Genomic DNA, 23,684 nt, shown 5'->3' on the forward strand with positions numbered 1-23,684 from the left:
GTGTTTGTGTGTCGCCACCATTTTATTTGCACTGTTTGGAGGAAAACGTGAGATCTGCTTTTTCTTTAAGTTTTCTTAAAAATCCTTTACTTAAAGTGAAGAAATGTAGGTTTAATTTTAAAGTTGCTGTATATACATTTTTGACTCGTCTAAAGCATCAAAATACCATAATATGTTGCAGATATTTGAGAAACATGCCAAGTAAATATACTTGTTTATCTGAAAAACAATGCTGAAGTCAGATATTCTGCTTTTATAATTGTGCATTACGTGCCAAAACGACTCTTTGTTTTGGGTTTTTTAACCTGCACATTGCCAGTTTAGCCAATTATAATTCAGCACCCCGGGTTGCCTCGGTGGAAAACCAAATATTTCATTCATTCAGTCAGGAAGGCTCTCAGAGCATGTGCCTGTGACCAAATGTCTGGTGGACAGTAGCAGACTCCTAAATGAGACGCAGATTCAGAGTTCCACATGAGGTTATTATTTAGCAAATAATATAAAAATTTGAACATAAGCATTAGGTGAGCAGGTTACACTGTAACCCTGTGTCCTAACAACATGCTACGTGACGAGATTTGCAGTGATATGCAATTTGGCTGTTTGCACCAGACAAAACAACAGAAATTTAAATCCAGCCATTCAGAAGCACAGAATATGCACTCACTCACGAAATGGTGAGGATAATTAATTAATACATATTAAACCTCTTTAACATTATGAAATGTAGATGCTGAATAATTTGTGTTGGTTTTAATTCTAAAATTATATTTTTAACTGTTTATTTTCAAGATCTGAGGTGAACTATCTGCTGCTGCTGTCAGTAGTATGGCAATAAATGTCATGTAAAATGGCATTAAAACTTGCATTATTAACATTTAACACTGGATAAAGCACATAAGGTGATCATTGTCAGTTTTCTGTTGTTCAGCTGTGAGAAATAGAAGCCGAAGAAGGACAAAAACCCCTTTTAATATGGAGAATATTTCCACTATTGCGTGCCGTTGCTTTTATTTATAAGATGATTTAAATCAGCCTTTAGTCTCACTCATCAGACTTGTTTTTTTTTTTTTTTTGGTCCTCAATCTGGCAACGTGCGCTTGCGTTTGTTTTGATCCAGCAATGCAATACCTATTTCAATTACTGGGTGTCAAACATATACTGCACCTTTAAAAGTCACATTTAAAAAATTTCAAAGGAAAATAATAATTTTATAAATTATTATATTGAAAACATATTAAATCATCTGATACTTGTAAAACCAACAGGTGACCTGTTGCTGAAATATTGTGAAAAAAAATCTAGATTATTGCAGTAATGCATGCCTCATAATTTGTTACAATCTTGATTCTGGTAAGTCTAGGGAAGCCAGTCTGCCACATTAAATAAAATTACACTTCATTATTTCATTGTGTAATCATTAGAAATGTGTCAATTGTTAGTGTGGTATTTATTAAAAAAAATCATTTATACCTTTTAGATTGAAAGATTTTCCCCTTCTAAACTGTATTAGATTGATGGGAGTATGGCTATTGTGACCATAGATGTTGAACTCCTACTCAAATGTGACAGAACAAGGCTTCCTTTATGAAAAGTACATTATTTAGTTTTGAGCAAAACATATAGAGACAGATTTATACAAATATTTGGTTAACTCTCACTCAAAATAATTGGGTTAAAAATACCCCAACATAGAACCCAACTATAGGTAATTATAGCAACTTCCCAACTATAGGTTATATAATTTAACCCAATGCATTGGGTGATTTTGATTAAATGATATTTTCCCCATTTTTAAATTATGGCTGTGTAAATATATAATATTTATATTTTTTAAAAATATTGCAAAATGCTTAATTTCCATTACATTTCAGTTGCAGACACTTTTAAAATAAATCAAGAATCACGAACAATGAAGAAACAGAACAAAGTACAGGCAGTTATAAACTGCAAGCAGAGAATCCTCTGTTGATGGAGCACAATATGAAGCTGTGTGTGCTGTAGTGACCATCCAGCAGCTGCAGCAGGCTTCACTCAGTGTCTACAAGGACAATACATTTTTACCACTCCTCTATCTAATAAAAGATAGTCTTGGATAGTGAAACGGATATAAAAAAAAAATGACAGAGAGATCATTTGATAAATAAATATATATATATATATAATTGCGTTAAAGCTTGAATAAACTATAACGCTAATCGGTTAAATCGGTTAACTGTTTCTAAATTCTAATTTTTACCCTAACTGGTTGAGTTTTTAATAAATAACCAAATAAGGGTTAAAAATAACCCAACAAAACACAAAATATGTTTAACTCAACCATTGGGCTAAATAAATGACCTTTTTTAGAGTGCCTGATTTTAAAAAGAAGATGGAGCATCTCTGGTCTGTTCAGACTTACTTAAAGGGGAACAATTTGAAATATTAGTTTGACATTGAATTAAAAATGAAAGGAGCAAACATTCAACAACCCTGTAGTGCAAACGGTCACATTTATTGGCTGTCTTTTACAATGGCACAAGTTTAAAACCAGCACAATGAAATGCGTTTAGAAAAACCATGAACTCAATCATTCATCAATATAGGTTTGGTCATCTTCTAAACTATTTGTCAGATAAAGTAATGCAGAGACTCCAGCATGGCCAATTAAGACGTGCTTAGTTACCAATTTCACTACAGCAAAAAACTCCCAATTTTTAATTCAGTCATAGTAATAAGCCAATCAATTCATCCATTGCAGAGTTCTTCCAATGGAGTGATTTAAAAATCTTCATTAAAGGTTTTCTGACAAAAACTGCTGCTGTTCATCTATGCTAAAGTCTCCAGATCCATCATGGACGCCGCTTTTCTCCGTTGTGACATCACACTCAGCTGAAAGAGAGATGGGGGAGGGTGTTCAGTATAGATTCTAAAGAGAAATAGATTTATACCAGCAATAGACCAGCATGTCACATACGTTTACACACATTAGTTTTCTAAAATGCAGTAAAAGCAGCAGCCCGAGCGAGAAGCATATTTTGTTACAATCTGTGTTTTAAAATGAAAACACACAAGTGTAAATGTATGAAGGTAAATCAGTTGCGTAACTCGAGAGCTTGCAAATGTAAATGTGAGCACTTGTGATAATAATATTTGTATGTGTAGGTTGAAATGTACACTTACAGCTCTGATGTGAACAGCTGAATCCCTCGATTTGCGCACACACACAACAATCCACACACTTGTGTTTTAAATTGGAAGTTGCAGATTAATAGTTGTGTATTTGTAAAATGTCATTTACAAATACAAAATGACAGACACACGTGTGCACGGCAAATTTGATTGCATCTTATCTCTACAACCACAGGTCGGCACTCACAACCTCTCAGTTTCGTCAGTACAACTACAAATCTCCCGCGCTCTGACTTTTGCTACACATCTCCCGCGATCTCTGTAGCAGAACCCATCTGTGCACTTGCAAATGCAGAGGCGTGAGCAGCGCGGGGCGGGGGAGGGGCGGGGCAGGTGTAAAGCTGTTTGATTGGCTGATGCCTGACCAATGAACAATGCCAGCAGCCAACAGGACTGAGGTGCAAAAGAATCATTTCCCACGATTATTTTATTATTTAGGGTTTATTTCAACTCTTTTCTGAAGAGATTCTTGTTAAAAATCATTAATTTTACGGAAATGTACATACCAGTAAAAGAGCAGCAAAGCAAGTTTATTGGCTAGAGCCAGCCAATGAGATGGGGCGTTTCTGTTTGTCAGGACACAGGGCAGCTCACGTTGTTGGAGGCCTCGAGCAATCAGAGGGTAAGTTATGATTTTTAATAATTATCTATATGTTCAATACTGTTAGCTAAGCTAAGGACTGTGCTAGGTGCTTCTCTAGTTTGTTTTTTTATATAAGAAACAGTTATGAGTTATGTAGGAGTTGCTTTCTATCATGTTATATCGTTCTAAAGATACGATTCAACCCACATGAAATAAGTTGTAATAGTATTTATAGTAAATAATAGTACGTTTTTGAACCATACTCACTATAGTAAACTGTATTATATTGTATATACTGCAGTATCTACAACTTTGTTAATGAATGCAACAGCACACTGTAGTATTAACTAGCATGAACTTTAATAAATTGAAGTATATTTACACACACATTAATAGCAATTAAAAATAACACTAGGCGTTTCAGTTTCTCACTGATTATACCGGTTTTTGTTATAATAACCTGCATCATGGCTATCTATCCATCTATCTATTTACATGTTTGTGTACAGTGTGTCCTTTATATCACTTTTTTTAATTATGAAAGTTACTAACTATAGGTTATTTCTCAGTTTCCTGTAAGGATGGAGTGACAGGAGAGATCAGCATGTTTCAAGTTGATGAGGAACTCAGAGAAGCTGCATAGCTTGAATAGGATGTTATTTATGCTAAAGATGACATGATGATCCAGCTCATCTACAAACACTTCAAAATGATTCAGATCATTCAAGAGGAAGCCGACTTTATTTTCTCTTTTTTCTTGCCAAGATGACTACAGATTTGAACAAAACACACACTCACCAACACACAACTTTTATTTTGCTAATTGTTTAATGTAGTATTTTTACACTTTACTGTAAAGTAGGGCTGTCAAACTTAGTTCCTGGAGGGCCGTAACCCTGCACGTTTTTAGTTTCAACCCTGCTTCAACACACTTAAGTGAAAGTTTCAAACAAACCTGAAGGACTCAATTAGTTTGATCAGGTGTGTTTAATTAGGGTTAGAACTAAACTTTGCAAAGCTGCAGCCCTCCAGGAACTGAGTTTGACACCTGTGCTGTAAGGGAAATGTTTAACATTAATTTGTCAAATAAAATTTACAGTGCAAATAAGTGCAGTGCAAATGTCTAGTTACTTGTATTGAAATATTTCAGGGTTTTTCCTTGTTCATAATGAGATGGAGGTGGTAAATCCAACTTCATCATTACCCATCAAATGTTATCTCCTCTTTAATCCTTTGCTCAAACCTTTAGTAATGGGCAAAAAGCAAGCCATTGTGTAAAGCTGGTTGATGCTCGCTGTAATAGAGAGAGATGATGACTGTTCAGCTTATGTTGCTTAACCCTGCAGATGAGATGCTCAAAGTGGACCCTCAGCCGAGCGATGGACACTGTCTCCCTCACCTAGTTGCTCTTCCTTTGAACAAACATATCATGTTGAAGGATGCAAGTTGTGGACCTAAATCAGATGTAATGGATGTAGATGTATAAATCAGAAAGAAATGAAACTGCTTTAAAATGTATTAGGTTTTACATATAAATATGTGTTCTTACCAGATTTGTTTCAACTTGATATTTGCATAATAAATGACATTAGAATGTTTAGTTTTAAACAAATAGCTATATTTCAATCTTATCAAATTTAAGCTATATATATATATATATATATATATATATATATATATATATATATATATATATATATATATACTTCAATTTATAAAAGTTCATGCTAGTTAATACTACAGTGTGCTGTTGCATTCATTAACAAAGTTGTAGATACTGCAGTATATACAATATAATACAGTTTACTATAGTGAGTATGGTTCAAAAACGTACTATTATTTACTATAAATACTATTACAACTTATTTCATGTGGGTTGAATCGTATCTTTAGAACGATATAACATGATAGAAAGCAACTCCTACATAACTCATAACTGTTTCTTATATAAAAAAACAAACTAGAGAAGCACCTAGCACAGTCCTTAGCTTAGCTAACAGTATTGAACATATAGATAATTATTAAAAATCATAACTTACCCTCTGATTGCTCGAGGCCTCCAACAACGTGAGCTGCCCTGTGTCCTGACAAACAGAAACGCCCCATCTCATTGGCTGGCTCTAGCCAATAAACTTGCTTTGCTGCTCTTTTACTGGTATGTACATTTCCGTAAAATTAATGATTTTTAACAAGAATCTCTTCAGAAAAGAGTTGAAATAAACCCTAAATAATAAAATAATCGTGGGAAATGATTCTTTTGCACCTCAGTCCTGTTGGCTGCTGGCATTGTTCATTGGTCAGGCATCAGCCAATCAAACAGCTTTACACCTGCCCCGCCCCTCCCCCGCCCCGCGCTGCTCACGCCTCTGCATTTGCAAGTGCACAGATGGGTTCTGCTACAGAGATCGCGGGAGATGTGTAGCAAAAGTCAGAGCGCGGGAGATTTGTAGTTGTACTGACGAAACTGAGAGGTTGTGAGTGCCGACCTGTGGTTGTAGAGATAAGATGCAATCAAATTTGCCGTGCACACGTGTGTCTGTCATTTTGTATTTGTAAATGACATTTTACAAATACACAACTATTAATCTGCAACTTCCAATTTAAAACACAAGTGTGTGGATTGTTGTGTGTGTGCGCAAATCGAGGGATTCAGCTGTTCACATCAGAGCTGTAAGTGTACATTTCAACCTACACATACAAATATTATTATCACAAGTGCTCACATTTACATTTGCAAGCTCTCGAGTTACGCAACTGATTTACCTTCATATAAATGCCCCCTATTTGCAGGGTTTTGTCTGGTTCAAAATGAGGAGGTGGTGTCCAGATCATGAATATTTTGCTACAGTTATTCTCCCTAAAGAGTTCTCTCATTTAACAAGGCTAACATCAAATGCAGTAAACACATGACCAGTGCTTGAGCTTTAGTTGGGGTCTGTCATATATATTCAGTTCTGCATTTGCTTAGATATTAGACAACAATTAAACAATTGTCATTTGTCAATTAGCAGTGCATTGTGGGATTGTAACTCTTGTTTTAAACTATGCCTCTGAAGTAAAACATTGTACTGTTGTGCTTCTCCTCATAGTGGTTCATTAGTTAAAGTGTGTAGAATATGGCAGACGTTCACCTGTTGTGAAGCACTTGCTGCACGCTGCTCTGCCTGAGAAAGACGCCGCTGTAGACGAGTGTTCTTCTCCTGCTGTTCTGAGACCTGCCTCTCAAACTACACAAGACCACAACCGCAGACTCGATCACTCACAGGATATATTACAGGCACAAACAAAGGTGTGCATTATTATTTATCTATGATTATAGCGAGATCAAATCAAAAATCAAATCAAAAATCAATTTCAGCCACTTGATTGGTTTCTAAATCAATCAATTATTTTGAGCAAATTGTTGAATCAATAAATCCCTCATACAAACGGGAACTTCTGCCACCTATTGGCACAAACACAACATTGGAAAAGAATACAGCAGAATTTGGAAAAAACATTCATTATTGCTAATTAAAAAGTTTTCCCAAAACATAAATAAGAAATGTTTGTGGATCTTGCCCACCTCCAGTATCTTCTGATGATCAGCTTCCATCTGGATCTCCAGTTCCTGAACGCGTTGTTTCTGTCTGTTCAGCTCTGATCTGTAACCAGCAGTCATTTCAGTTTAACCAGGGTTCCCACACTTTCAAGAATTTTTAAAGCACCATTCATTTTAAATCAAGCACCTTTGTGATTCATACCCCAGCTATTGTATATGTAGCACCATGAAAGTCCTTTCACTTACACTAATCATTTATTTATATTAAAAGTGTTAGAGTCATTTTAAAAAAATGTTCAAAGAACTTTATTAAAATTTGTTGAACGCAATAATGGTAATATTCAAATGTAATTCCTGAAATATTGAGCAAATGTGTATTATTTGTCAGTGTTATTGTACAAGATTTATTACAGGGTTTTTTAATTCTAATTTAATTCAAGCACTTCCAAGGATCAACTATGTTTAAATATTACAAAATAAATAAATGATATATATATATATATATATATATATATATATATATATATATATATATATATATATATATATATATAGTCACCTTTCAATTATAAGGTTCTGTCTGACATTTTTGTCAAAATTGAGTTATTGACATTCTCATTAATTGACAACACATTACATTTTAAGACTTTTTATAAAAAACAAAAAACAAATGAAAGCTCAATATCTCAAAATCATTCAGAACGCAGATAGAACCAATTCCAAGGTGACGATATATATATATAGTTTCAATCAGAATTATTAAACACTGATTTATTATCCCCCATTTATTTTTTCCCCATTTTTTGTTTAACGGAGAGCAGATTTTTTTTCAACACATTTCTAAACATAATAGTTTTAATAACTCATTTCTAATAACTGATTTATTTTATCTTTGCCATGATGACAGTAAATAATATTTGACTAGATATTTTTTAAGACACTTCTATACAGCTTAATGTGACATTTAAAGGCTTAACTAGGTTAATTAGGTTAACTAGGCAGGTTAGGGTAATTAAGCAAGTTATTGTATGACGATGGTTTGTTCTGTAGACTATCGAGAGAAAAAAAAATTTGGTTAAAAGAGTTAGTAATTTTGACCCTAAAATGGATTTTTTAAAAAATTAAAAACTGCTTTTATTCTAGCCAAAATAAAACAAATAAGACTTTCTCCAGAAGACAAAAATATTATCAGACATACTGTGAAAAGTCCCTGAATCTGTTAAACTTTGGTAAATATTAAAAATAAAAAATAATAAAAATAATTCTAATAATTCTGACTTTAACTGTATATATATATGTGTGTGTGTGTGTGTGTGTGTGTGTGTGTGTGTGTGTGTGTGTGTGTGTGTGTGTATATATATATATATATATATATATATATATATATATATATATATATATATTTTAAGCCTACTTAAATACTTAATAAAAGTTAAAAAAGGATGATAATTCATATGTAATTTTACTAATTCTTAAAGCATTCTAGGAGCAATCCATTTAAAACATACATTCATATTATTTTCAATAAAAATGTGGTATATGATATTATTTAGCTGATAACTGAAATTTGATACATTTTTAATGAACATGAACATGTAAGTCTTGTATTGTAAACTTGTTGTATGTGTTCAGATGTGTTCACTGTATGTGTCTGTTCAGATCACTAACTGTAAATATGAGTAACGGTGAATCTCGCCCTGGCAAACTATTCATCTGTGGGATCTGTGTGTGTCAAGTGTTTAATATGTGTTGACCTGAGGCTGTTGAGTTTCTGCTGAAAAGCCTGTGTGAGGTTTTTGGCCTCGTCTTTGTATCGGCTGATGGTTTTCTGCTGAGCGAGCAGAAGTCTGGTCAATCCAGCGCTGGAGTTTTTACTGCTCTCCTCCATCTCTCTCAGCCTGGACTCCAAACCCTGCTCTTTCACACACAGCTCCTGCTGCATTGAAGAAACCTGCGTGCGCACACACACAACCAAATATCTGTTGTTAAAAAAGATGCAGTTCTCTACACTTTTAGCACTTTGGTTTTTCCTTATGAATGAATGCTGAGTGATCTAAAAACCCTTGACTTTTGTTTATAAAGTTACAAATAGTTTAATTTAAAAAAACAAATGTAGTTTGTACATACTGTTTTCTATATGGAATGCAAAAACTTTGAAGCTCAACATCTCAAAACTCAAAAATTCCAAGGTGACGATTTGTGAAGTCATTTTTTGAGCGCACAAGTGTTCAGGGAGCTATGTAGGAATGCAGTTGAACCACTGAAGTCACAGTGAATGCGTTTGGTTCCTTTTCTGGACTTTGAAAGTGTCATGACCATTTCTGTCTATGGAGGATGAGGGAGCTCTCAAGATTTCATCCAAAATTCCTTCATTTGTGTTCTGAAGAGGAACAAAGATCTCAGGGGATTGGAACGCCATGCGGGTGAGTGATTAATGAATTCATTCATTCATTTTCTTTTTGGCTTAGTCTCTTTATTAATCTGGGGTCGCCACAGCAGAATGAACCGCCAACTTGCCCAGCATTTGTTTTACGCAGTGGATGCCCTTCCAGCTGCAACCCAACACTGGGAAAGACCCATACACTCTTACATTCACACACATACACTACGGCCAATTTAGCTTATCCAATTCACTTTATACCACATGTCTTTGGGCTATATTTGAATAGTTCTGAGGTTGGGGTTAGGAATTGGGTAGGTCAGGGCGATATTATAGCCTTATATTACACTACACAATTAAAATTTACACTGGTAGCAAAATCTAATGGGTAGGATCAGAGGTAGGACAATCTGACAAGATAAAACAAATTGTCAAAACAAGGGTTTGACAATGTCATCCCACCAACCTGATTTCACCAAATAGGACATGGATTGCCTAATAATGGATTGCCTAAATCTGATTGGCCGATTGGAATGTTGTTTCAGGATCAACATAGATGTTAATCAAGGAACAACATTTCAATCGGCCAATCAGAATTAGGCAATCCATTAACTGTTTATGTTAAGTTTAGGCTTACAGTTTATACACTTCTACATGATTGTTATCCAACTATTTTTCCCCTCTGATTTTGTTAATAATTTACAGTTATGGTTGGGTTAAGGGGTAGGGAATAGCTATGGATTATATTTTCGAACAAAAATGATGTTCCAGGATCAACACAGATGTAAATCCAGGATTGCATCATACTTGGCAAAATCATGACATTCACTGCCACCTACGAGTGCGAAAAAAGACAGAATGCACACTTCCATTTCAGACGGCTTTTGTCCGGTTGGTGTGTTCTTGGATTTTTTTTTGGTCTAGACAGAATCAATTGTGAGCTGATCTGAAGCGACAACGCAGTAGGGATAGTCAGCGCTAGTTGTTTGGCGTGGACTTGATGTGTCCTGGCCCTTCAGTATTCTATTTTTCCAATTGGTCACCTGTTGTTTGGCTCTTCTCTGAGCGAGCGCACACTCTTTTCGCAGTGCTTCCATGTCTCTGTGCATCTGCTGGTTCTCCTGCTGCAGTGTGAGTCTCTCCTCACTGACCGCTGTGCTCTCCTGTCTGGCAGTGGTCAGCGCTGACTGAAGCCTCCGCACTTCCTCCTGACAGCGAGAAAGCTCTTCTGAATATCTGCACACACGTCACAGGAAGCGGAACGACGTTAAGAATTCACCTGCGCATTTGGCCGACATCTACTATACTGTATATACAGAGAAATGTGTTGAAAAAAAATTCTTTCTGTAAAAATAAACAGGGGGGCGAATAATTCTGACTACAACGGTACACATAAGTGCGTGTGTGTGTGTGTGTGTGTGTTCTTACTCCATCTCCATCTTCTTCATCTTGTTGTTCATGCTGTTGAGTGCAAGTTGTGTTTCATCCTTCAGTCGTTCAGCATTTAAACACCTCTGATGAAGAGCCTCCATCTTCCTCATCTCAGGCTCTCCAACTCGACCTTCTTTATAGACCTGCAGCAAACAAATTACGATTCATTATTCTTAGTATTTAGCATTTGTTTACTGCCATACCCGCTTCATTGGCTATTACATGGCAGGTATAAATGAAACATTTAACATAATTTCACAAATACATTCATTCGGCTTAGTCTCTGATTTATCAGAGGTCACCACAGCGGAATGAACCGACAACTATTCCAGCATATGTTTTACAGCAGGGGTCACCAATCTCGGTCCTGGAGGGCCGGTGTCCCTGCAGGATTTAGCTCCAACTTGCCTCAACACACCTTCCTGGATGTTTCAAGTATACCAAGTAAGACCTTGATTAGCTTGTTCGGTTGTGTTTGATTAGGGTTGGAGCTAAAATCTCCAGGACACCGGCCCTCCAGGAACAAGTTTGGTGACCACTGTTTTACAGCATTTTATTATGTGTGAACAAAAATATCAGCGTTTATTTCCACCTTTTCTAGCTCTTCCTCCACAGCTTTTCTCTCCCGGTGGGCTCTTTCAATCTGCGTCTCTTTATCAGCACATTCCTGAATGCATAACCAGAGGAAACATGTTAACGCACATTTAGCGGCGGCTACATCTGAACGCATCTCTACATGTGCTGATGAATGGCTCACCAGTTGTAAGGCAGAAAGCTCTTCAGCCATACGATGAATCTGAACATTGCACTGCTTACGGACACTCTCAACCTAGAAAAGGAAACCATTCAGAGCATTGAAGTCATACTCAAAGATGTTCAATGTAAATACATGAACACAACAAACTAGCTCAATGTCAAAACATTAGACTTAGAAATCACATTGACCTTTATACAAGCTTTTTATGACTGTTGAAAGGTTTTTTTTAAGGGGCAGTTCACACAAAAATTAAAACCGTTTACTCACACTCAAGAAGTTCTAAACTTTAATGAATGGAAAAAAAACAGCTATTAGCTGTGTTTTCATCCACATATTTTGAATGCGAATTTATCACTATAAAAAATTATTAATGGAAACACCATGATGTGCATAAATTTCTTATATAACAACATAGTAGGTTCAACCTTTTACCTCGTAAGAAAAAATGCACAAACAACAATGGAACAACATTTACTGAACAAGAAAACTTTATTCTCTTTGACTTATTGGATGGAAATGGTGCTTAATTCATAAAGGTTTTATGCAATATTCCATTTGTGTATCGATGGAAGCACAGCTATCGACATGTATAGTAGGAACAAATATTACTATGGGTTTCAATGGATGCTGTTTTCCAACATTCTTCAGTATATCTTCCTTTGTGTTCAACAGAAGAAAGAAACTGAAATAGATTTGGAACAAGTGCAGGATGAGTAAATGATGACAGAATTTTCATTTTTTTTCTTGAACTGTCCCTTTAATATGCGTTCTATACATTTGCAAAATATTTGTTTGTACATTTAATTTGATGCAGACAGAAAAATAAAATGTCTAATCTTTGACCCATCAAAAAAAAAAAAAAATAAAATAAATCTTTTGTCTGGACTGTCTGTAGATCACGAAGGATTAAATCGGGGGTCACCAATCTCGGTCCTGGAGAGGCGGTGCCCCTGCAGAGTTTAGCTCCAACTTGCCCCTATACAACTGCCTGGATGTTTTAGGTATACCAAGTAATATTTTAATTAGCTTGATCAGGGTTTTGATTAGGGTTAGAGCTAAACTCTGCAGGACACTGGTCCTCCAGGAACAAGTGTGGTGGCTGGCTGGGATAAGTCACCCCAAAATAAAATACACATTTATGATCATATATTCACCCTTTACTTGTTCCAAACCTTTATGAGTTTCTATCTTCTTTTAAACTGAAAAGAAGATGCTTTGAAGAAAGCTGGAAACCATTGACTTCCATAGTTTTTGTTTTTCCTACTATGTAACTTAATGGTTACAGGTTTTTAGCTTTCATCATAAAATCTTCCTTTGTGTTTAACAGAAAAAAAAAGAAAGTCATAAAGGTACATAACCACTTGAAGGTAAATTCGAATATTTTTTTTTTTTTTTTTGTGGAACTGTGCCTTTAAAAGTCCAGTCAGTGAAATTAAAATAAAGTAATAATAATGATAGTTGAGTTGATTTTATGTTCTATATATTATTTTAGTATTGTTCAGATATTCTGATGAGTCATGAGACCATAGTGTTCAAAAGAAACTCTAGACGCACCTGATCTCTGTCATCCTGATGAAGGCGGTCGAAACGCGTAGGCACAGTTTTAAGGTCAATAAAGGCATTTATAATTTTAATATTAATAGTTTTTTGAGTGCCTTGGACTTATTTTTGCTGTTTATTCTGATGAATCCCTTACCCAAAGAGCACTGATAAATTAATTAAGCTAGCCCTGAGCACTTTTGATTTTGCTAAATTGGTTTTTTTTTTTTAAGGGAGGAGCTACTCTATGTCCCGCCCTCTCTTTCAGTTAAGATTATGTCAAGGATTGAATAATAAATGTACATTTCAAAGCTAGGATGGGAGCAGAGCCTAATTGAATGTGCTTGAGACTAAACCAGTCAACTCATGTTTACTCTCATGTTTAGTGTTTCTGCAGATTTTACCAAAGTAAATTCAAGACTTTAAGACATTATAAGGACCATTATGAAAGAAATTTTAGACTCATACAGGGCTAAACGCTAAGGTTTTTTTTAATATTCCAGCTGAAAAAGATTTTTATTTGCCCCATCAAAAAATGTATTATAATTTAATAATAAAACAGTTGAATAATTTTGTTATTTCTTAGCGACGTCTTTTAAATAATGTGCCAAAACAAGCAAGCTCTAGTTATATACATTCAGCTTTCTCAACATAGCCTTTGTTTAAAACAAAAAAATAGACAAATTAAAAACAGCCTGTGCAGGGCAGTGTCCTCAGCAGTAAATACATGGGGAACTTTTAAACAAATGTAATATAAGTAAATTAATTAAACCATTTTGGTAAATAAAGTTCAAAAATTACTTTTTTTTTTTAAATAAAAAGTTGAAAGTTTAATTGAAAATGAAGAATCAGGGTGAATCAGGGTCCTTCCGCATTCTTTAAATTTTAAAGGTCAGTACTGGGCCAATACCCCCATAAGTGGTTCTGTTCTCTCATCAGTTGGAATAGAATAACGTTTGCATAGATTATGATAGAGAGATTTTTCTTTTTTCCTATGATTACTGACATGTGCAGGAACCTCCAAAATTAATTACAGCAACCTAGACCACACAGAACCTGAAAGGTACACTTACAAACTTGAGTTTACAAAAAAAAAAGTGCCTCTTTTTTGGAAGGGACTATTATAACACAAACAACATATACAATTATTTTAATCATTTAAAATAGTTTTTTTATGAAAACTCTAAGGTTTTTTTTTTAAAATGATACTAAACTCTTGCATTAGCACCTCTGCATGTGGATTTGGGAAGCTTTTAAATTTGGGTAGGTAAAATCCAGGCAGAAACACCAAAATAGTGCTTGACTTTAAGAGGTTAAAAAAGATTTAAGGCCTACAGCACAATATTTCAGTAAATTTAAGACTTTTTAGGCCCTAAAATTTTGTTTTTGAAATTTCAAGACTTTTTAAGAACCTGCGGACACCCTGATTCTATTGTCTCCAGTCTTTGCATAATTGAAGAACGCTAGCAGTAATAAACCTCTTTCCTGGTGCGCATGGCAGCATTCTGGATGAGCTGCTTCATGGCATCCTTCATCTTCTCCAGCTCTTCTGCTCTTTGTTTCTCCCTCAGCTGAGCCTACAGGAACACACACACACACACACACACACACTGATTTGAACTGATGTTATAGTCAGCTGTGATGGGGTTTGTGGTTTTTGTGGAGCGTGACCTGTTCTCTTTGAAGCGACGCCTCTTCGGCCAGCTGGATGGAGCTGCGGAGGCGACTGAGGGCTTCAAATTTCTCCTCTTCCAGAGAGGAGCAGCGGCCCTGCAGTTCACCAACCTGCCTCTCGCAGTCCGTCTGCTTCCTGCGCACAGACTCACAGTCCTGCGTCGCCGATTTGAGTCTGCAAAACAACACATGAGCAATTCCATGCAAATGTCAACCTTGCCATGAAACAAAAATATGTTTTTACCAAAACAGCAAAAAGCCTTTCTAAGTTGTTTTGTAGGCTTGTGTTTTAAAGTACTGTAAAAATACTCAAAAATTTCTCTGCCAATGTTTTCAAATAATCATATTTGTTTTACCAAAGTCACACAAGTGGAAATTTCACATCTGTCACATCTATAACAAAGCTTTTTTCTCATCAATTCAAGAAAGTAAAATAAAATAAAATGTTCAACTTTATTTAAAACATTTTTCTAGCGTGAGCTAACACTTATCCTTTTGATTAGCATAGTTTCTTTTGGGTTGTGCAGTTTAATTCACAAAATTTCTACAAAGCATGTATACTGTAAACTAGGGTTGGGTGATGGCAATCAATTTAACATTGTACAATGTCTAATGTGAAAAATTGCGATAGACGATAGCATCATCATTGTAGGCAGCGGTGAATAAATTATTTATGAACAACTAATTACTTCATAAGAAAATTATTATTTGTAGCCTACCGTTTCAACTACCTGACCCACATGGTCTCTGTTTTACCCATAACCAAATCATAAATAAATAAAGATAAGTTACACATAAATTACAACCTGTCAATCACTTTTTCCTCATGAATAGACAGTGATCTGTGTCATTATAAGGGCGTCGACAAACTTGGTTGCTAAAAAAGGTGCACAACCAACAGCAACCAACCAACAGTATCTGAGGTTTTCACTAAAATTACTAAGTACAAGCATGAAAGATTGAAGCAGTGTACTGATGCTGTGACACGTTACCTGATGGATTCAAAAGATTGAACAGTTGTTAGATAGAGACAAGATGAACTAAATATCATGTTTAACAACTATAGTGAGGCGCGATCCAGCGGTACATCCTTGATAAACTGTCTGACGTGCACTGCTTTCTGGGGTTTTGTGCTCAAAGCACCCGCTGACTGCTAAAGCTCATACATGCGCATACACTGCAGCATATGACAGTGTGTGTGTGTGTGTAGTCATGCGATGAACATTTTCAGCAGTATAGTTTAGACAGAGATCTTTTTCAAAATCCAAGGTGAAACGTCAGTGTGGACGTGGATCATTTTCGTTCTAAAATGCCATATTAAAACTAAGACATATTAGTGTGAACGAGGCCATGTGTATTTTTCGTGAGCGGGTTGCTGCTGTGACGAGGGCGGAGGATCGCGATGCTGGCTCAGTATCGTGATGTCTATCGTCCATCGATGGACGATAGCATCCTTTATCAACCCAACCCTACTGTAAACTCGCATAAGTTTTTGGTCACATCCCTAACACATGTTTATTAGCCTCATTTGAAATGAACAAAATGTTTACAGATTAATATTTTTCTGATCCCATAACTCTGTGGTTAGTTGCTTTAGTAATATATAAACAGACGTGTCAATATAACATTATTGTATGCTTTCTGCAAAATTTCTGTTTTGAGTTTTTACTGCAAACGTCACATCCATAACCCTGGAACTGCTCACATCCATTATTTTTACAGACATGGACAAAATTGTTGAAACTCTTTCATTAAAGAAAGAAAAACCCTCAGTGGTCATTGAAATAACTGGAAACTGAAAAAGTAATAATAGAAAATAAACTAATAAAAATTAGATAGTGCTTTCGAATACTGTGATTCAACAGAAGCATGACTAAATCAAACTAATGAAACTGACCTGCACTGGTAGAAGTTGCGTTAAAATCATTGATGCTAATAATTTTGTGCAATTGCTTTGGAAATTTACAGATCATAAAATCCTGTTGTATATCACAGCGTCCAGACGATTTTCAAATTAACGTACTTGTGACGTGTGTGTCGGGACATATGATCTTATGATCATCTGAATTTGCACATACTGTAATGCACATGTATGTCTTTACAGTTCTACCCTTAATGATGCAATGCAAATACTGTTAACAGTTTTTGCCTGAAAGAATTATAAAGGCTGAATTTGTTTTGTTCATGGAATATACATGCTGATATATATACAATTTAAGCCAGATGACCTAGGATGATTTTGCAAATGCACTGCATAAAATATAATAAAAACAGAGCAAAGATACAAATTAAATAAAAAGAACCAAACCAACTTTATGGTTTTCCAGGGAATAGTCACATGTAAAATAACACTGTTCTTACTTAAAAAAAGTCTTTACTGTGACAGTTTAACTATTTTGTTTGACTGTTAAATATTCAAATGTACTTTTCCGTAAAACTGAAATGAACACTGGTAAATTTCACCTGGCCTCCAGCTGGCTCAGGGCTGCTTGTAGTTGCTGTAATCTCCGATCAGACGCTTCTTCTCTACCCTGAGCCTCTGCTGCATCCTCTTCCTGCACGCACACACACACACACACGCACACACGCACACACGCACACGCACACGCACACACACACACACACACACACACACACACACACACACACACAATTTTATTACAAAACCCTTCCATAAGGACACAATAATAGCAGCATTCATAGCGTCTGCAAGCTGGCTTCTCTCACCCTCCTCTGCATCTGATCCTGGACGTTCTGCACAAGTCTGTTCATCTCCTCCACTTTAGTCGCAGCAGATCTCTGATCCAGCTTTGCTTGCCTGAAACATCAAACATATACAAATCACACAACCTGCCCAGGGCAATGCAGTGGCATTCCAGTTGCGGCTGGAAGGGCATCCGCTGCGGAAAAAACGTGCTGGATAAGTTGGCGGTTCATTCCGCTGTGGCGACCCCAGATTAATAAAGGGACTAAGCCGACAAGAAAATGAATGAATGAATGACAACCTGCCCAATAATTTAATGCAATCTGTGCCAAAACTGATCTTCCCAAGTTTGTATTAAGAGTGATCTATATATTACATTTATATTCTGTTATATTTATTCCAGCTTTTATACATGTTTTAAAAAAGCATTTACTAAAACAAACAATCGAAAGAAAAAAAAATGAAAAAAAAAAAAGTTTCCTTGATGTTTTCTGGCAAATAATGTAAAGACTATTTAATATAACTCAAATTATGACATAAATCATCAACAACAACTACATAAACTAAATTGGTTGCACACTATACAGGAATATCTGTGTAATGGGTTCAAAAATACACTACAAAAACACTAAAAGAGCCTGTTTTCAATCTTCTAGATTAAAAGTGACTTGACAACAGTTGTGCTCCAATGCCTGAATTACGATCATATAAGTGAAACAGATCTACACTGTAAAAAATACTTATCTTACTTAGAATTGTCTTGTGTCTAGTTCAAATATCTAACAACTCCTAAATCAAGAAGGATTTTCTTGACAAGCAAAACACATTGTCTTGTTTTTAGAAATAAAATGTCAAAATTAAGTGAGTTTTTCCTTAAAACAAGCAAAGCAAATCTGCCAACAGGTTAAGCAAAATAATCTTATTTCAAAGTGAAAGCTAGATAATTTAGCTTGTTTTAAAGAAAAACTCACGTAATTTAGACAAATTATTTCTGTTTTTTAGATATTTAAATTGGTTTTATGGGTGGCATGGTGGCTTAGTGGTTAGCACTGTCGCCTTAGAGCAAGAAGGTTGCTTGTTCGAGTCCTTGCTGGGCCAGTTGGCATTTCTGTGTGGAGTTTGCATGTTCTCCTCAGGTTTCCTGCAGGTTTTCTGCTTTCCCCCACAGACCAAAGACCTGCGGTATAGGTGATTTGGATGAACTTAATTGGCCGTAGTGTGAATGTGAGAATATATGGGTGCTTCTCAGTACTGGATTGCGGCTGGAAGGGCATTCGCTGCATAAAAAAATTGCTGGAATAGTTGTCGGTTCGCTCCGCTGTGACGACCATTGATAAAGGGTAACTAAGGGACTAAGCTGAAGGAAAATGAATGAATGAATGAATGACTGGAAGTACTTCTTTATTGTCCCTGAGAGGGGCAATTTGATTCATAGCAATACCCAACACAGAACACCACACATATACATAAAAGTTAACAATAAACATTAAAATGAAACATAATCAAATAAAATGGTAATTATAAAAGTAAACAAAATAATTAATAATCAGGAGTATTTAATGTACATAAGCAAAATACAACTAATTTGCACTAGAAACAAGACAAACACTTAAAAGGGCACCTATTTTACCCTGTTTACAAGATCTAAGATAAGCCTTGGGTGTCTACAGAATGTGTCTGTGAAGTTTCAGCTTAAAATACCCATCAGAGAATTTATTACAGCCTCAAGAATCTGTCCACTTTGGTGTCTGACTACAGTGTAGCTGTTTTTGTAGCCTGTGGCTTTAAATGCAAATAAGCTGCTTTTCCCCGCCCACTGCTGCCAAATGCGTGTCTGCTTCTCATCATGCATTACACATCAGATAACCAGCAGGCAGTGACAGAGATAGACACGGACGAAGCTGAAATACAGCTCGTTGGTCAAAAATACCAAGTTAGTTTATTTTATGTATTTGTGGTGGAGTTTATTCAAGCCTTTCTGAAATGATGAGACACACACACACACACACACACACACACACACACACTAGCGTTTACTGACACCATGTGGCCGTGGTGATTATAACATAGTAAAGAATTACAGCGATTTACTGTCTTTATTACAAACCTGCTCTGTTTCAAAAGGTTTTAAACTTTTAAAGCTTGTAAAAATCACAGAGAGCTGGAACAGCTATTTTAATCCCAGTTTACTTGCTAAACAAATGTTCTGTGGATATTGTGTATACATGTTATTATAGAAACATGGTGCCTGTCAATCAATTCAGCGGGTGGGGAAAACCGCACTCCTACGTCACATGGCTGTGGGCCTCAAAATCACTGGCATTTCGGTCCTATCTTAACGCCAGGAAATAAAAAAAGAGACTTGTTGGGTTTATATCACTCCAATATGACTGTGAACACACTATGTATACACACAGTTCGGTTCAAACAGCTTACAAAAAGTTGATTTTCATCATAGGTGCCCTTTAAGTAGGTGAAGCAACATTTTGCAGTGTAATGTCAGAGTGAAGTGATGAACAGTACCTGAGTTGTCTGCGCAAGTCCTCCAGTTCAGCGCTCTGCTCCGCCACAGTCTTCACAAATTGCTGATTCGTCTGAGTGTGACAAGACAGACATGAACGCCGGCCGGGCATAACGCCAAACACACACACACTGCACCGAAATCCACATGAAAGATGGTCGAAGGGGGGTTTAGAAGTTGAGGTGTGAAAAAGCTGTGGGTTTGAGAGCTACACTACTCATTTAATATTGATGAACAGAGTAGTATTTCTCTCCACACACTCACACACACATATACACAAGGCTGAACAATGAACAGCACTCACACACAGGTGATGTTCTGACTAGCACAAGCAAATGTATGTGTGTGTGTGTGGTTAAGACAGTAAAGATTAGGCCTTTAAAACCATTACATAACAACTGACTACACACAAAACCCTCTAATGGCACTGAAAGACCTATTATAAAGTGGAATGAACATATAAAAAGATTATGGCAGCACATATTGGGCAATTTGAATCGGATTGGGCAATGAAAAGTTGTTGATAAGATCATATAAGAAAGGGATCCACAAACATTTTCATAAGGACCAAAAACCAAATATTATGAGAGCCTTGTGCCGAAGGTAAATATACCAAACCATGTTACATTAAAGTTATGTAATTTCCTAATTTATTTAATAATATTTCAAAATAAATAAAAAACATTGCTGTAAATCATATTAATTAATGCAGTATAACTTTTTAAATGATAACCTAATGCAATAAAAACCTAAACAATCACCTTTATAACACAGTGGAGTTCAATGCTGAATACACTAGTCAAGCAGAACCTGCCTTTGCTCACCAAAGTCTCTGCATTGTCGGGTGACATTTTAAACAAAATCTGATTCATTTACACCATTTAAATGAAACATTTCATTTAGCTTTTAACAAGAAAACAAACAGACAAACAAACAAACAAAGAGTTAAATTAAATTTGAATTGACAATCTCTAAACCATCCCCATCTTATTCCCTCTCTTCTTAGATTAGATGGCGGGCCAAATCAAAGGTTAGCATGGGCCAACCTCTTTTGGCCATCTCTGATATAAGTGATAATACACTGAAGGCACTTGGCCATTATCACACATAAACAGGGTTTACAGGGGTTAATTAAAGCTCATATAAACTAAGAGAGTGGTATTAATATAATACTGCAGGTTATATTTAAAGTTACATGTTATTATTATTGAGATTTTTTTATTGTATATTTTCTGTGCTAATCTTAATGTTTAAGTCTATTAATTGTCTTTAAATGGTCTTAAATAAATATGGTAAGTATTTACATTTTTTTCATTTTATTTTTAGGTTTTTTTGTTTTACTTTTATTTTTAATTTGTCCTTGGTAATTAGGTGTAATAATAAAAAACACTTTAAATTAAGTTTTTCTGCTTTTATTATGTATGAGTTAAAGTAAAAAATAGTATCTGTTTTATTCTATAAATGTATGATAAAATAAATAAAATTAATGTTTAAATTATTTTTATTTTAATACTTTATTTTTAGTTATTTTGCTTATTATTTCACATATAAATATACATTGAATTCATCATTCATGTACTCATTTCTTATTAGGGCTGCACAGTATTGGTTAAATCTGATACTGCAATATGTTGTTTTTCTGTGATATATATAATTTAAGGTTCAATTCTCACTCTAAGCAAACCATTTTGACTTTTGCTTTAGTAAACTCCTAATTTGCTCCTTATTAAAAGTTGTTAGGGTAGTTTAAAGAGATGTAGAATAAGATCAAACAGAATAAGCAGTTTATAATACTAATTAGCAGTCAAAAGCTCAACAACATCCATGTCATAAGCATCTAGATAATAATGAGAATTGGTCCCTGAAGTGTTAACAATTTTGGTTGATTGGGATGATTCTGCAGGGAAGTGAATCATGCATAACATGTAATAAACACACTACAAGCATAGATAAATGCAACAAAGCTAAGATAAAAATGAAATAAACAGTGCATGTATTATGGTTTTGTATATGTAAATGTAAAAATACACTGCAAAGTTAACTCAGCTTTGCATATCTAAATGATGTGACTATTGCAAATGCGCACATTGCAATACCGATGCAACCCTAATTCTTATCTCTTCTAAAATTAAAATATTATTAATTTGATGTGTAGAAATTAATCTAAACATGTCTGAAAAAAACGCAGTCTTACCGAATCCAGTTTCTGATTGGTCAGCTGAAGTTTCTGGGCGTGTTGTTGAAGCTGTGCCAGCTGACTCTAGAACAGCACAGTGATTGTCAGTAAATGCTTCAGACAAAGTATTTCAATAATGAATCAGTGTGTATTATCATAGCTTCAAGCCACAATTAATCCAATATTTCGCAGCCAAGAGCTAATATTGAATTCATATATTCAAATAATTGAGCTGAGCATGCCTTCTGGTTTATGTATAATTGTGCGAAAGTGCTGGGGGTCTGTTTACTCTGTTAACTGTCTGAATGTAGTTCAACACTGCCCTCTGGAGTTCATTGATCGCATTACACATACCAAGAATTAGAATTAGTCAAGCGTTCAGGGAAAGACATGTCATGTCTGTACAACAAAAGTGTTTTAAAACCTTTATCTCAAGCCTGAGTTGAATAAGTTCTTGAATACACCCCCACCCCCACCACCAATCACACACACAAATACCAAACACTTCAACAAACTATTGAAAATAGGGGGATCATTAGAAATTTTTTTTCACCAATATGGTAGAGAGTGAAAAAATATCAATTAATTATTTTTCATGATTATAGAAAAGGAAAGAGGAAAAGAGTTGACCAGAAATCCTGAAGGATCTGGAGAGATTCTGAATGAACAAATGCTCTCTCTAATCTCTTTCCATTTCTCCTCCAACCTCATTAGGAACTATAGTAGATTTAGAGCTGAAATTTAGGCAATCAAATGTTGCAAAAAAGCATGCTAATTTTAACAAAAATTTACTATTGTATGCAACTAAAATGTACTAATATCCCAGAGTTAGATTGTTTTATTTCAATGAAAGTTTACATTTCCTATAAAAAAATATTATAGGAAATACTGTGAAAAATTATTTCATTCTCTGTTATACATCATTTGGGAAATATATAAAAGTAAGAAAAAACTAAATTACAGGAGGTCTAATCTTTTTGACTTTAACTGTATTTCCCTAAATAAATATTATTTTTATTAGCTATTCTCTTAACGACACTTATTGTCTTATATGTACTTATGTATTATTTTTTATTAACAATAAATATAGAATTATGCAGTATTATACAAAAACATATGCCAGAGTTTACATAAAAACATTCAGTAATTAAAAATCTTATATTCCTTTAGAATATTACAAGTCTTCTTTGCTTTTTTATTAACAATG

At 35.2% G+C, this 23,684-nt stretch overlaps 1 protein-coding gene across 10 annotated transcripts in view; it reads right to left on the reverse strand.

Annotated features, from left to right (window-relative positions):
* Window positions 1–2,475: 2,475 nt before the first annotated feature.
* Window positions 2,476–23,684, reverse strand: part of sclt1 (sodium channel and clathrin linker 1) — a 39,466-nt gene continuing 18,257 nt past the window's right edge. For 7 of the 10 annotated variants that reach the window (XM_087236766.1, XM_087236763.1, XM_087236765.1 and 4 more), the window contains 14 exons: window positions 22,496–22,561; window positions 20,304–20,374; window positions 17,804–17,894; window positions 17,540–17,631; window positions 15,074–15,251; window positions 14,881–14,979; window positions 11,864–11,935; window positions 11,699–11,773; window positions 11,104–11,249; window positions 10,719–10,911; window positions 9,050–9,246; window positions 7,320–7,398; window positions 6,886–6,981; window positions 2,476–2,871 (listed from right to left, as the gene is read on the reverse strand). In XM_087236766.1, coding sequence (XP_087092892.1) covers window positions 2,809–2,871; window positions 6,886–6,981; window positions 7,320–7,398; window positions 9,050–9,246; window positions 10,719–10,911; window positions 11,104–11,249; window positions 11,699–11,773; window positions 11,864–11,935; window positions 14,881–14,979; window positions 15,074–15,251; window positions 17,540–17,631; window positions 17,804–17,894; window positions 20,304–20,374; window positions 22,496–22,561 — 1,518 coding nt within the window. In that variant the 3' untranslated portion in view covers window positions 2,476–2,808. Of the gene's footprint in view, window positions 2,872–6,885; window positions 6,982–7,319; window positions 7,399–9,049; window positions 9,247–9,746; window positions 10,186–10,329; window positions 10,912–11,103; window positions 11,250–11,698; window positions 11,774–11,863; window positions 11,936–14,880; window positions 14,980–15,073; window positions 15,252–17,539; window positions 17,632–17,803; window positions 17,895–20,303; window positions 20,375–22,495; window positions 22,562–23,684 lie in introns of those variants that run through there. The other 3 variants (XR_015476291.1, XR_015476290.1, XR_015476292.1) reach the window with 1 other exon arrangement.

The sequence above is a fragment of the Danio rerio genome, chromosome 1, assembly GCF_052040795.2.
Source record: "Danio rerio strain M-AB ecotype USA chromosome 1, GRCz13ab, whole genome shotgun sequence".
Taxonomy (NCBI): Eukaryota; Metazoa; Chordata; class Actinopteri; order Cypriniformes; family Danionidae; genus Danio; species Danio rerio.